Below are 14,411 nucleotides of genomic sequence, written 5' to 3' on the forward strand. Positions count from 1 at the left end.
AAATCACAAGTATAGTTAAAATAACCTAGAACATAAATTTCAGGTCTTAAGGGCTGTATTGGTTCAATCAATTTTCTCCAAAGTCTCCACTGAGTGGCTAGTCACCCTCAGTTGAACACCTCGGCCAGTGCCACTTTAAGTGGAGAAATTAGAAATCATCTCAGTGCTTACTGTGGGCATCTAAAACAAGGGCAATGTGGTGTGCTCACCAAAAGTGTGCTGGTGATGCAGAGCATGGTCTCTGCAAAGTCATTGTTATAGACTCACGTGCAGAATGCTTGTTTACACACAGGTGAAAAGGTGTTCCCCGCCATACTGGAAGGTCCTCATGCAAAGCTGTAACTGTAGCCCCTAAATGCCAGAGAAGGCCCCAATGGAGCTTTGTCAGTGCAGCTTTAAGGTTACCTTCTGCGGTGTCTTCTATAGGTGCATCTTTAACTTTGTCCTTTTCTCTGTAGTAATCAGTATCTAAACAAAAACTCCTTGTATTTTTCCCCCATATTTCTTGATCAGAATTATATTTTTGCATGGTGATATTTTCTGATATTTCACTGGATGGTCCATCATTACTTTCATTATTTAGTTCTGGAATACTCTAGGATAAAATAGAAAAGATTGTTTAAATGTGTTAAATATTTGAGAAAACTTTGCTGATAAAAGTGAATTTTAGTTCAACTATTCAGCAATTTCTATTTGAAAATCAAATGACTTTTAAAGTTCCCTGTATACAGTCTCACATTTGAACAAACTGAAAAGCTCAATATGCTTTCAAACATGTCTATCATATTATTATACCACACAGGCAAGCAAATTAGGGGTAAGATTTGTTTGGGCCAGGCAAATTGTTTTAGGTAGCATTTTATGCACCTATAAGACAGCAAACAAACCAGGAGTGGTGGCACATACCTCTACTTCCGGCACTCAAGAGGCTGAAGCAAGAGGATCATCAAGAGTTTGGGGCCAGCCTGGACTTACTTTAGTGTGTTCCAGGTCAGCTTAGGCTACAGTGTGGACCCTGTCTCAAAAATAAAATCCTTTTTCTCACACAGAAATACTGATCTCACAGTAGGTTTTGGAATTCAATAATGAACAAAACACAGTCCCTGCTCTCAAAAAACTTAGTTTGGTATATATACTGGAAAAAAAAGAAGACAGCTTTAATAAAGCAGGGACTATGCAGCACTAAATGGAATCCTGTGTCCCTATGTCCCTGCTTTGAAGTATGATGAGGAGTCACATGAGGACAGGGAGAGCAGGGTGCGGGGCTTGAGAGGGAGATGAATGCGGAAGAAATACCCTTCACTTTTCATTCTAAGCCAGTTAACTAAACCCAGCGCACACTCGTTTGCCTGCTTTCTCATCCATAGCATGAAAATGCTGTCATGATGAGATAATGTACACAGAACCTTTACAGCACACTGTCTTCAGTTACTGGGAATAAGTGCTATTTTTTGTTTAAGGGGCATCCTAGGAGGTAAAAGGGAAAGAACAAAGCAATGACATAGAGAAAAGGGCATTGGGGAAAAATCAAGCACTTTAAAAGAGACTGGAAAGTATCCGTTGGATACAGTGTCAGCTGGTGTAGTGTCCAGTGGATGGAGCGATTGGTGGATGGGCTGGGGTAATTGTTTTATGCAGATTTTTTAATGCAGAAGAATGACTAGGAATAGGAAAGAAAAAAGAACATAATTAGCTTCTCAGCAAATGTGGCTCAACATAGAAAGGAAAGACTTAGAGATAGATTTAGAACTTTAATCATGAATTGGATGTTAGATTTTGTCAAAGGCCTTTTCTCCATTTGGTGAGATGATCACATGGTTTCTGTCCCTTAGTCTGTTTATGTAGTGGATTATGTTTACTGATCTATATATGTTGAACTATCCCTGTATCTCTAGGATGAAGAAAATTTGATCATGGTATGTAATCATTTTCATGTGTCCCTGAATTCAGTTTGTAGGTATTTTGTTGAGAATTTGTACATCTATGTTCATCAAAGATTAGCCTATATTTTCTTTTCTTTTCTTTTCTTTCTTTCTTTCTTTCTTTCTTTCCTTTTTCTTTGCATCTTTGGTCTGGGTATCAGGCCAATATTACTCTGTAAAAGTAATTCAGAAACATTCCTTCAGTTTCTATTTTGCAGAATAATTTGAGTATTGGTATTAGCTGTTTTTGAAGGTCTGGCAGAATTCTGCACTAAATCCAGCTAGCCCTGGACTCTTTTCAGTTAGAAAATTTTAAATTACTGTTTCTACCTCACTGGATGTTATGAATCTATTTAAATTATTAAGCTCATATTGATTTGACTTTAGTAGACCTTATATATCTAGAAATCCATCCACTTCTTTTAGAGTTTCTATCAAAAAATATAGGGTTTCTAGCTTGAAAAAATATAGATTTTTAAAATGTTTTTACGAAGCTCTGAATTTTCTTGGTATCTGTTATAATGTCTCTATTTTCATCTCTAATTTTATTAATTTAGATAATCTCTTTAGGTTAATTTCGCTGAAAGTTTGTCATTTAGAGATATATGTGGGAGATAGCTGAACATGTTTAATTACAAGTAAAAACACAAACTAAAACCCAGGAAAGAAATCTAACTGACAAACACATAAAATAAAATAATATATATATTAAAACTGGTTAAAAAAAACAGGCATGGGGCTGCACATTGTGTTCACAGTACACAGGAGGCTAAGGTTATGAGTTTGAGGCTAGCCTGGTCTATAGTGAGAATCAAGCCAGTAAAAGCTACACAATGAGCTCTGTCCCCAAAAGCAAACAAATGGTGAGAGAGAGGAGGGAGGGAGAAGAGAGAAAGAGACAGAGAGAGACACACACACACAGAGACAGAGAGACAGAAAGAGAGAGTTGGCGGGAACAGGTACTCTTATGGTGGCTGAGAATGAATTAAAACAGCCTTTCAGTGAAGCAATCTTTTAATATGTGTCAAAAAATATCCCCACAATAAAAATCTAAACACACTTTGAACTGCTAGACATGGTGGTACATACGTGTAATCCCAGATTTAGGAAATGGAGGCAGAAAGATCACAAATTCAAGGACAACCTGAGCTATACAGGGAAACCCTGTCTTATAATAATAATAATAATAATATAATAATAATAATTTTAAGATTTTTAAGATAAAATTACAAGTGCTTTGAATTAGCTCAGTACTGTAGTGTTTCCTAGCATGTGGAAAGTTCTAGATTCAATCCACAGTACTGAGTGAGAGTGAAAATTATATCAAAGTTTTTAGAATATAGGTAAAAGTGCCAAGAGGAAGCTTCACAGCTTATAATTAGAAAGCAAGTAAACAATCGATACTCTAAGTTGCAATAATCAGCAGCTAGAAAGAGGAAATAAATCCAAAATAACTGGTATGAAGAAAAGAAAAGGGCAACATCAAAATAGCAAGGGGAAAAATGTGTGGGAAACCAATGAAGCCTAGTTCTCAGAAGAGGCCAGACAATCCTCTAACCAAACTGATAAAGAAAGAAGACTCAAATTCCCACTATCAAGAAATGAAGCCGGGCAATGGTGGCGCACGCCTTTAATCCCAGCACTCGGGAGGCAGAGGCAGGCAGATCTCTGTGAGTTCAAGACCAGCCTGGTCTACAAGAGCTAGTTCCAGGACAGGCTCTAGAAACTACAGGGAAACCCTGTCTCGAAAAACCAAAAAAAAAAAAAAAATTACAATCCAATACATCTTAAAAATATAAAATAAACAAACATTTCTAGGCAAATATGACCTATTAAATAAAATTGAACCAATAAGATATAAGAAAACCTAAGCCAATCAACAACATACAGTAGAATCTAAATAATAATTTAAAAAGACTCTCCAGCAGCAACAAAATGTCCAAAACTCGACAGACTCATGCTTAATTTTATTAGTCACTGGTTATTCAAAATTAGGCCAAAGTAATGCTGCATCCCTGCACTCTGGAGGCAGATATAAAGAACAATAGAAAATACACTGAAGTAGCTGTGTAAATAAGACATCAGGCACAACTGGCACGGAATTCAACAACACACTACAGAGATTGTATACCACAGTCAACTGAGATGCATCCTGAAGGCACAAGAATGTTTCAACAGAGTTGGGGAGCCATCCCTGATCCCACCAGCTGCAACTCTCAGACCCTGCACCTCCCTAGGGCAGCACAATTGAGTCAACACTAAGCATGTGTGGGAGAGCCAGCCCCCAAACTGTGACCATGGGAGAGCTGTCCCCATTACCCATCTATCCTGTGGTGATGTGAGTGGGAGAGAACTGCCCACCTCCCCTGACACCCGTAAACACCAGAGTCATGTGGGAGAGCTGGCTTTGTAATCACAAGCATGGGAGAGCCATCCCAGACTCACACCAGTTGCAACACTTGGGAGAGCAGGTCCTGCACCTTTCCAGGACAGCACAACAGAGCCAAACTATTAGTGCAGGTGTAGGTGAGCCAGCCCTTGAAATTGTGACCATGGGATAGCTGTTCCCATTTCTTATCTGGCGAACCAACCCTACAGCTGTCCAGGCATGAACCTAGGGCTATGACTTGACCCGCTCCGACACTCAACCCATCTATGATCTGTTGGAGCAGATGAAGGGACCTGACCTGTAGACCCAAAGCTGCAAGGTAGCAGCGGGATGTCCAAGAAGAGTCCTAGTTTGTGTGTGTGGGGGGGGGGGCAGTATCGAATGTGTAGTGAAAACAGGGGCCTCGAACCAGACCAATGACTCTTTGAAATGAACACTTGCAAGTAGAGATCTATGGACAAAGGGGTATATAGTGTGACTTGTTGGGTCACACTGTAGCTTCCATTATGAGATTTTTAATTCCCTCCCTTTTTAAAAAATTTTTTTCTCATTTTATTTTCTTCCTTTTTTTCTCTTGAATTTTGTTTTACTGGGGAGGGGAAGCAGGGGCAGAGAGCAGATGCAAAGGGACAGGGAATGAATGGGATTCAGCTACATGATATGAAAAACACATAGAATAAATATTTAAAAATTAAAAAAGAATGTTTTAGCATACACAACCGATAAGCATATCCCAGCAACAGAGTCAAGAATAAAAATTATAGGATCATCTAAATAAATAGAGAAAAGCAGGCTGGAGAGATGGCTCAGAAGTTAAGAGCACTGGCTGCTCTTCCAGTCCTGAGTTCAATTCCCAGCAACCACATGGTGGCCCACAACCTAGTGTGCAGGTATACATACATATACATAAAAGTATAAATAAAGTTTAAAAAAAGAAAAGAGAAAAGACTTTTGGGGAAGATCAATATCATTCACAGGAGCTCTGAAGAATTACACCCGAACATACTAAGATGTCTGTAGAGCCAGCATGGTACTCAGGGAGGGGAAAACTGAAAACATGTCCACTAAAAATGGAATAAGGCAAAGATACCTTGCCTTACAATACAAATAGGAAAGGAAGCCGTTAAATTATCCCTGCTTGTAGATGATGAGCCAAACTGAGAAAAACACCAATGACTCTCTCTAAAAACTCTCAGATCTGATAAGCAAATCCAGCAAAGGAAGGCAAAATCAACAAAGAAAACCCACCAGATCTTCTATGTACCAATGAAGTCACTAAGAAAAAAGCAGGGACACATCCTATGACAACAACCTTATGAAAGGACACTCAGTGTCCTCCTTTTCATCTTTGCTGCCATGATAAAATATTGAGCAAAACTAACTGAAAGAAGAGAATGCTTATGTCATCATACAAATCCCTGGTCACAATCCATTTTGAGGGAAGTCAAGGCACAAACTCAATGAAGGACCCTGGAGACAGGAATTAAAGCAGAGCCCTCTAAGAACGCCTACTGGCTTGTGTTCTGTAGTGTTTGTACCTGTGAAGACGCACTGCCGTGACTGCTGTAAAAAGAAGCTGAACTAGCTGAGCGGTGGTGCACACCCCTTTAATCCCAACACTCGGGAGACAGAGGCAGGCGGATCTCTGCGAGTTCAGCCTGGTCTACAATACCTAGTTCCAGGACAGGCTCCAAAGCTACAGTGAAACCCTGTCTTGAAAAACCAAAAACCAAAGCAAAACCCCAAACGGCCAATAGCTAGGCAAGAGGTATAGGCAGGATCTGGGGAGAGAAAGAAAGAGGAGGAATCTAGGTGTACAGGAGATTCCAGGAGACACAGAAGGAGACAGGAGGTGCAAGATGGAAGAGAGGTAATGCCACATGATAGAACACAGATTAATACAAATGGGTTAAATTATAAGAGCTAATTAGGAACAAGCCTAAGTAAACTATAGGCTGAAGTTTAATTAATCAGAAGTTTCCATGTCGTTATTTGGGAGCTGGCTGGCAGGACTCCTCTTTCAGAACTTGATACATTCTAAAAGTGAAATGGAAACAGAAGAAATCTACATCAGCAAAACGTAACTAAAAAGTAAAACAACCGAAACTGAAGAATTTATACTCTAGAGCTGCACTAAATTGTGCTGCTGGCATCAATTTACGTGTCTAATAAATACAGAGTCAACAGAATAGAGTCTAGAAGTAGACCCACATATTTCAAAGAAAGTGTCAAGCTACAGTGGGAGAAGAAACAACAGTGTTTGCTTCCTTCCTTTTTTTTTTTCTTTCGTGAGACAGGGTCTCTCTATGTAGTTCTGGTTATTCTGGAACTTGGTATGTAGACCAGGCTGGCCTTGAACTCAGAGAGATCCACCTGTTTCTGCCTCTTGAGTGCTGGGATTGAAGGTGCTAACCACTATGCTGGGCAAGGACAGGGTTTTCAACAAATGTGGCCCTGGAATAATTAAAAATCTAAATCCAAGGGATTCTTGAATCTTATATTAAACTTAGAAGCCAAATGTATGGCTAACATGTTTATAACTAATTTGTTAAAAGCTGGCAACTTAAAATAAAAAACACAAAAAAATCACCAGTGATGCTCCTATTTAACAGCTACCCCCAACATCTAAATTTACCTGAGACTTCTTACACTCCTCATCTTTTTTCTGATCGTATAATTTGTTGTAATGTTCTTGCAATTTAACATGAGTTTCCTTAAGTAATGACAACTCACTTTTAATCTCATTCATTTCTCCATTAAGTTCTTCAACCTAGAATAAAATTAAGTCAAAATGAGCAAGTGCATAATTTTACCTGAAAACATTAGTCTTATAAAATAGTAAAAATAACAGCAAAATTAACTAGTTTAAACACTTAAGAGATAACACTGTAATAGTGACAAGTGTTTAACAAACATGATTGTATATTCATTCATCCTCTTTGAGAAATGTCAGACTTAGAAAGATTAAGTAACTTGCAGACAGAAAGTAGCAGTTAGGATTGCAATCCAAAATTGAACCTAGAGGCTGTGCCCCTAAAGACCTTCTTATAGGAAAAAAAAAAAAAGAACTTAAACTTAGTCCTAAAATCCTACAGAAGTTCCACCTGCATGACCTTGTCTTCATCGCTGCACCACATTGGATGTGCAGAGTTCAGCGGAGCTAGCTGGACGTGTGGAACACTAAGTGTCACAACAGACATGGTACCTGAGCCCATGTTTCCATCTGGAAACTGGGTTTTTACTGTCTGTGCAGCTCACAGTCATTTTCTTGGGGGATGCTATTCCACAGAAATTTCACATGTGATTACAAAACAGATAGACACACAGACTATATAGATCTGATCTTCATTTAAGAAAATTCTTACAAAACCAAAGTGTTTTTTCTTATTCAACTATATTTTGCTTAGTTTATTTTAGTTTTGATTTATGATAGTTTGATATGTGGTTTATAAAAGTTTACGGTTGTACAATCTAAAAATATTATGATAAAACCATTTAAACTTATAAATTATACTCTCACCAATAAAGCTGTTTTTTCTTTTTTAAAAAATTTATTATTTAGTTTGTTTGTGTACTTTTGCACATGTGTATGTGTTCATGGAGGCCAGAACTGGGCATCAGAAACCTTGGTTGTTAGCCTCCCAATGTGGGCACTGAGAACTAACTCTGCAAGAGGACTCAACAAATATGCCATCTCTCCAGACCCATTTCCTTTATTCTTAATTATTCTTTGCCCTTGGAAGATGGCTACTGTTGTATTCTCAGAAGAGAAAATGAATGTTAGTTTACTTTACTTAATTGCACAGACAGTGGAAGCCCAGTTTCCAGATATAAACATCTATCTACATGCATACACACACACACATACACACACACACACAGGCCACACACGTGTGTATGTATGTATAGTATATATGTGTGTGACAATTTTTGCAGCGTGTTTGTTCTATGTCATTTGCAGCTTCTTTTATTTCCCAGCTTTCCCAATCTCACAGCACAACTTCCACAGCCTTTAAAGACTGCATGAGAAGGAAGGTCCTGGGAGGCAAAGCAGATTAATTGAAGTTACTGTACTTGTTGCTTGATGATACATTCTCCTGGTGAAGATTATTAACCAGCTTTTAGAATTGTGATGGAAGTATGAAATATTTTTCTTAGATTTGAGTAAGGCATATCAAAACCATCAATGACCAAGTTGATCTCTTGAAACTCTAAATTAGGAAAACTTATTAACTACAAATAAATTTTTTTAAATCAGAAATCAAATAAAATCATCTACACAAAATGTCATAATACTTAAAATTCAGATATCTATTAGTATAATATGTGGAAATGGTATAATTAGTACAAAAGTCTAAAATAGAATCATGTATATATAGCTTCATAAACTCATTGTGACTTTCTACTGTGTTCTTTTTTTAAAGAGTCATTAAAGCTATGATTTCCACATGCCATAGCGTGAGACAATTAATTACCTTAATTCCTTTCTAAGGAATTGTAAAATCAATGAAAATTGGTTTTAAGAAAGAAAATCCAATTTTGTGATCCATCAGTCTTTGAAGTAAAATTTTGCTTTTCAACTTGAATTAACATCATTTTCTACAATTGTTTTACATATTTTATCAAATTAACATTTAGTGTAACTGAAAAAATATGACTTAAAGGAAGTAGCTGTTTACATCATCTAATCTCCTAGTAAGATATTAGTACAACAGCACTCAGAACTGCATACATGTTCTAACATGTCTCTGACACATCTCAACAAAACTACTGAGGACAATAATCTTGCCCAATAGTTCACATATGATTCCAATTCACTAAAATATACTGAATTATTTTATTTAGATGCAAGTTAATTTTTCTTTGTCACATTAATAGCTATTCTATATAGTCACATATGCTTTATGTGTGTATAAAAACATACACATATAGTCTTCTATGCATGAAAACACCAGAGGGAATTTTATTAAATTTAGTTTTTAAAAATACACTCACTTTGGCAGATATATGAGTACAAGAAGAAACTGTCTGACATCAATTCTGTAATTTTTTTTAGTATTCAATAGCTATTTTAAATACTTTACTATTTTACAATTTAATGAACCTACACGTCTCTTCCAAGTTCTGAGTGCGTTCTCATGCTCATTCTGGAGATTAAGGAACTTTTCTTCATTTCCCTTTACCTTCTCCCTTTGCAGCTCATTATCTCTTTCAAGGGTCTGCAATAAAATTAATTATCCAAAAAATAATCAATACCACATTAATGAATTTTGATGTGTTTTATGTTGCTCAGACCTTTGCGTGAAACATGCTGAAAGTGCCATACAGATCAGTGGTAATGTGCTACCTCAACAACAATTTTCATAAATTAACAGAAAGGTGCTTAGAGTTTAGCTAACAGGAATAGGGGGAGGCTATGATGAAGAAACGGCTATAAAAGGGTATAAAAACATTGCCATTATTCAGTTTCACTGCATAAGTTTTAATGTACTGAAAAAGTAATATAAAGTGCAGCATTGAAAGGCATGAAATGTAGCATAATCCTGCCTAACCTACTAAAAATTTTAACTACCATAAGATGTTTTTACCTGTTTATTTTAGAAATTAAGCAGCTAGAAATAGAAACCCTTAAAAAACAATTCTAATTTCAAATTAATACTTTCTAGCCTAGCTTATTTAATACATCACTTAGTTACTTCATTGACCTAATGTAATAGAATCACCCTATCCCGTTCTCTCTAAAAAAAAAAAACATAAATTTTTAAAAATAAAAATATACATGACATGAACAATGTGAACTGTTTTTGGGGGTTCATTCCCTATGGAGCCTAGATACTGGGGGAGGGCCTTGGTCCTGCCTCACCTACTCTGAGGAATGGATGGGGAGTGGGGTCAGAGGAAGGTGAGAGGAGCAGAAGGAGGGGAAGGAGAGGGAACTGGAATGGTATGTAAAATTAAAAAAGATTGTTTTAAAATAAAAAATATACAAGATGTGAAAGCTATAAAGCATATATAAAAAGTTTAACAAATTTAAAAAATAATAAAAATATTGTCAAGTGTTTTTTTTTTTTTTTTTTTTTTTTTTTTTTTTTTTTGGTTTTTTCGAGACAGGGTTTCCCTGTAGTTTCTAGAGCCTGTCCTGGAACTAGCTCTTGTAGACCAGGCTGGCCTCGAACTCAGAGATCCGCCTGCCTCTGCCTCCCAAGTGCTGGGATTAAAGAGGCGTGCGCCACCACCGCCCGGCTGTCAAGTGCTTTCTAAGACTAGGATTTTGGAACTATGAATCACTATCACTAACATTACTAGGTCTCTTTACTATCTGTTTGTAATTAAAGCAAATTTTAAAAAGTATCTATATACCTAATGCATCTAGAATTTTAAGTTCATCTGTTTATTACTTATAAAGCTATGTAAACTGGGTAAAAACTTGTAGCTACACAAAACAACGTAAAAGGGAAAGGTGGAAATGGCCTGAGTTCTCCTCCCGACACTCAGCACTTTACAAGTTTCTGTGATGAGATTCTTTACAAACAGCTGAGAGCCTTATCACACAAATGTACTGCCCTGTAATTTGCTTTTCTAAAAGGCAAACTAACTCTTATTCACTTCCCATACTACTAAATAGAAATTCATCTCACTTAAAAGTCTTATTTTTGCCTCTGCCTCCCGAGTGCTGAGATTAAAGGCATGTGCCACCACAGCCCGGCTCACTTAAAAGTCTTAAGGACGTTCTACTTAAAGAGTTCTTGGTTACATCTAGACTATCAATGTGTAAATATGTCTGTGAAATTATGACACCATATCTAATAAAAAGAATTTTGTATCTTGTGACAAGAACACTGTTCTCTGTCCCACTAGAAACTTTGAAACATCTAAATGAAGACTTATTGATTGCTCTTCTTCAGGATAATGGGAACATTTCCACATAATGGTTACATATAGTAGAGCAGTTTCTAAATATTTACAGTGTTGCATAATTAATAGGCACTTAGCATTGTAACATTCTAACAAATATTTTTACAATATCTATTTATATGGCACCATACTCTATTTTTTAAAGTGGATTGATGTTTAGGAAAGAGATGAGCGAACATACCACAATCTCTATTCTATTAACAATAAATGACCAATAGTATCATGTTCTTGAAACAGTGCATATTAGGTGTGTCAATCAATTGCTCCTGATTCGTATCCTATCTTTAAAAGACCACCGCCTTCAGGTATTTGGTTGCAGTTCTTTGGAGCCCTTCCATCCTTCCATTTACAGCTTGATTTACTATTTCCAGTTGACTGCATAAGCCAGGTGGTCAGTGAGGATTCCCTTCTCTCCTGTAGTCTCCTGTTTCCTAGGTCCCACGGTTCCCTCTCTTCCTTTACTTCCTTTTCTGGGTACTTGGAACTGTTGTCAGGATAAAGCAGGCATGGATGGGAATTGTTTCTGGGATCCTCTATGGCTACTGAGAAGTTAGATTGGCTGAGTGCAGCACAACTCTGCTTTGGCAATATCTCCCCAACCTTTGCAGAAACAATTACATTTTTTTCTGATGTCCAGTTTTGCCTATGAGAAAGCTAATTCCCAAAGTATTCTCTCATTTACATCTCCTTACCTTGTGTGCACATGTGTGTATGCACAGGGAGACCAGAGGTCCACTTCAGGTGTCATCATTTCTCAGGAGCTTTTCAGAAGCAGCATCTCTCATTAAACTAGAGCACCAACCAGGTAGGGTAACCTGGCTCACCAGCCATTAAGCCCCAGGGATCTGCCTGACTCTGCCTCCCAGCACTCAAAAGCACACACCACCACGGCTGGCTTGTTTGTTGTTTTGTTTTTCAAGACAGGATTTCTCTGTGTAGCCCTAGCTGTCCTGGAACTCTCTCTGTAGACCAGGCTGGCTTCAAACTCACCGAGATCCACCTGCCTCTGTGTGCACCACCACTGCCTGGCTCGCAGCTGCTGACTTGTTAGTGGGTGCTTAAGTCAGGACCTCCTGTTTGCATAACAAACCCTTTACCACCTGAGCTACTTCCCAGTTTTATCCATGTGTCTATTGATTCTACTTTCTAACAAGTATCTCAACATTACCTAACAGCCTTTCCACTGCACTTGTATTTCTAGTAGCCTTTCTCTTATTCTGTGTTTATGAATTTCTAATTCTTGTCCTGTGGATTAGTATTTTCCTTTAAGCAGTTTTTGCTTACATGGTTTTTAAACTGTGAGAGATTTTATTCAAGTGTACAGTAATACTTAATAATCTATTTGTACTTAAAAATGAGGTATTTAAAAGATGGTCAAAAGTTTGTCAAACACTGGACTTCACTGTAGGGAGTTCTGCCTGAATGATTTGTTTTGTGAAACATGACTTTGGGCAGGTGAGTTTGCCCAGAAAGGAAGCTCCCGTTCACTCCTCTGGGAATTGGAATAGATGCCCTGTAACTAGGAGAACTACAATGGCAGGCTCGACTGTTGAACTTATTGTCACTATATTTCCAAAAGTGTATTGATGAATAGATAGAGCAAAGGGAAAGGGGAGGAGAGATGAAGATAAGGAGGGCGAACAGGAGGGAAAGAAAAGGGATGGAGAGAGAGAGGGCAGAAAGTGGAGACAAAAGAGAGGAGGGGGTGAAGAGGGAGGGGCAGAGAGAAGAATTAATTTGCAATAGTTGCCATTTCTGCTAGCGACATGATCAATTTCAGGCCACTAATATTTTGATAACCAGTTTCCTAACTATAAGGAGCCCCAACATACTATTAGATTCCTTTCAACCTCAGCTCTCTCTCAAACTCTAAGCATACACCTCCAAGTCTATAGCAAAGAGGAGAGAACTAGTGGGGTGGGAGGAGGAATGTGGGGGTGCAATAGAGTCTTACACAGGTGTTCCCATCTGGGTCTTTCAACTAACTACATATCCCACTTCAAAAACACAGGATTTCTGGGTTTAGTTTTGTTTGTTTGGTGGTGCAGAGATACAATCTCACTGTCTTAGGCTTTCTATTCTTGTGAGAAAACACCATGACCAAAACCTACTTGGGGAAAAAATGGTTTATTTTATCTTAAAGTTCCCTATCAAAACCCATCATCGAGGGAAGTCAGGGCAAGAGCTCAAACAGGACAGGAACCTGGAGGCAGGGGCTGATGCAGAGTCCATGGAGGATGCTGCTTTCTGGCTGGCTCCCCATGGCTTGTGCAGCCCACTTTCTTATAGCATCCAGGACCACCATTCCAGGGAGAGACACTTTCCACAGTGAGGTGGGTCCTCCCACATCAATCAATTAAGAAAATGCACTACAGGCTTGCCCACAGGCCAATCTAGTGGAGGCATTTTCTCAGTGAGGTTCCCTTGTCCAAAATGACTTTAGCTTATCAAACTGAGATAAAACTCACAACACCAGGCAAGGATCCTACAACTCAACCACATCCCAGGCCTCATTTCTATGACTTTGAATTGGGTTTCTATTTCCTGTATCTGATAATTATACACATAGTTCACTTTTAAAACTTAGCTGTTTGTGTTCCTTCTGTCATTTTCATGTCCTGGTGGATTTATTGCCATTTTATAATAGTTTCACAAGGCAGCAGAAGTGAATGTAGGTTTAATTAATCATCTTTAGCTGGGAGTCCTAGCCAGGTAGCCTCCGAGTTGAAAATAGCCCAAGTTTATTCACTCATTTAATAGCACTTCACAAGGCCACAGCTCGCTTGACACTCTCATGCGCTTATGATCCTGCTGTTACAATGCTGCTGTCTTCATGGACATATCTATCATGAACATAAACTTGTGCATATTACAAACATACATGAAAATTTGTTGTTATTCCAACTGAATTAGCAAATCTGAAAAACATCTGTGAGAAAAGGATATTGTCAGAGGTCAAACTGAAATCACTCACTAAATGCTTTAACCTTTAAAAAAGCAGTAAATTGCCCTAGTTAATACAGTAACAACATAACAACCACAGGAGTAGAATATGAAAACTACTCTTAATAGTATGACTATAGAAATACAACTAAAGTTATAACTAGAATTTAGATATCTATGGTCTTTCTAAATTTACTGCTAAAAATATAAGAGGGATGATAGTCTAGCTGCAGAGCACTGAA

General features: G+C 37.9%; 1 protein-coding gene across 1 annotated transcript in view; it reads right to left on the reverse strand.

The window, feature by feature from the left end:
* Ccdc73 (coiled-coil domain containing 73) overlaps positions 1 to 14,411 on the reverse strand; it is a 114,967-nt gene that overhangs the window by 8,844 nt on the left and 91,712 nt on the right. The window contains exons 12-14 of the mRNA XM_038331413.1: positions 9,420 to 9,530; positions 6,947 to 7,081; positions 406 to 595 (exon numbers count right to left, since the gene is read on the reverse strand). Of these exons, the coding sequence (XP_038187341.1) occupies positions 406 to 595; positions 6,947 to 7,081; positions 9,420 to 9,530 (436 nt within the window). The remainder of the gene's footprint in view (positions 1 to 405; positions 596 to 6,946; positions 7,082 to 9,419; positions 9,531 to 14,411) is intronic.

This window comes from Arvicola amphibius, chromosome 5 (genome assembly GCF_903992535.2).
Source record: "Arvicola amphibius chromosome 5, mArvAmp1.2, whole genome shotgun sequence".
Lineage (NCBI taxonomy): Eukaryota > Metazoa > Chordata > Mammalia > Rodentia > Cricetidae > Arvicola > Arvicola amphibius.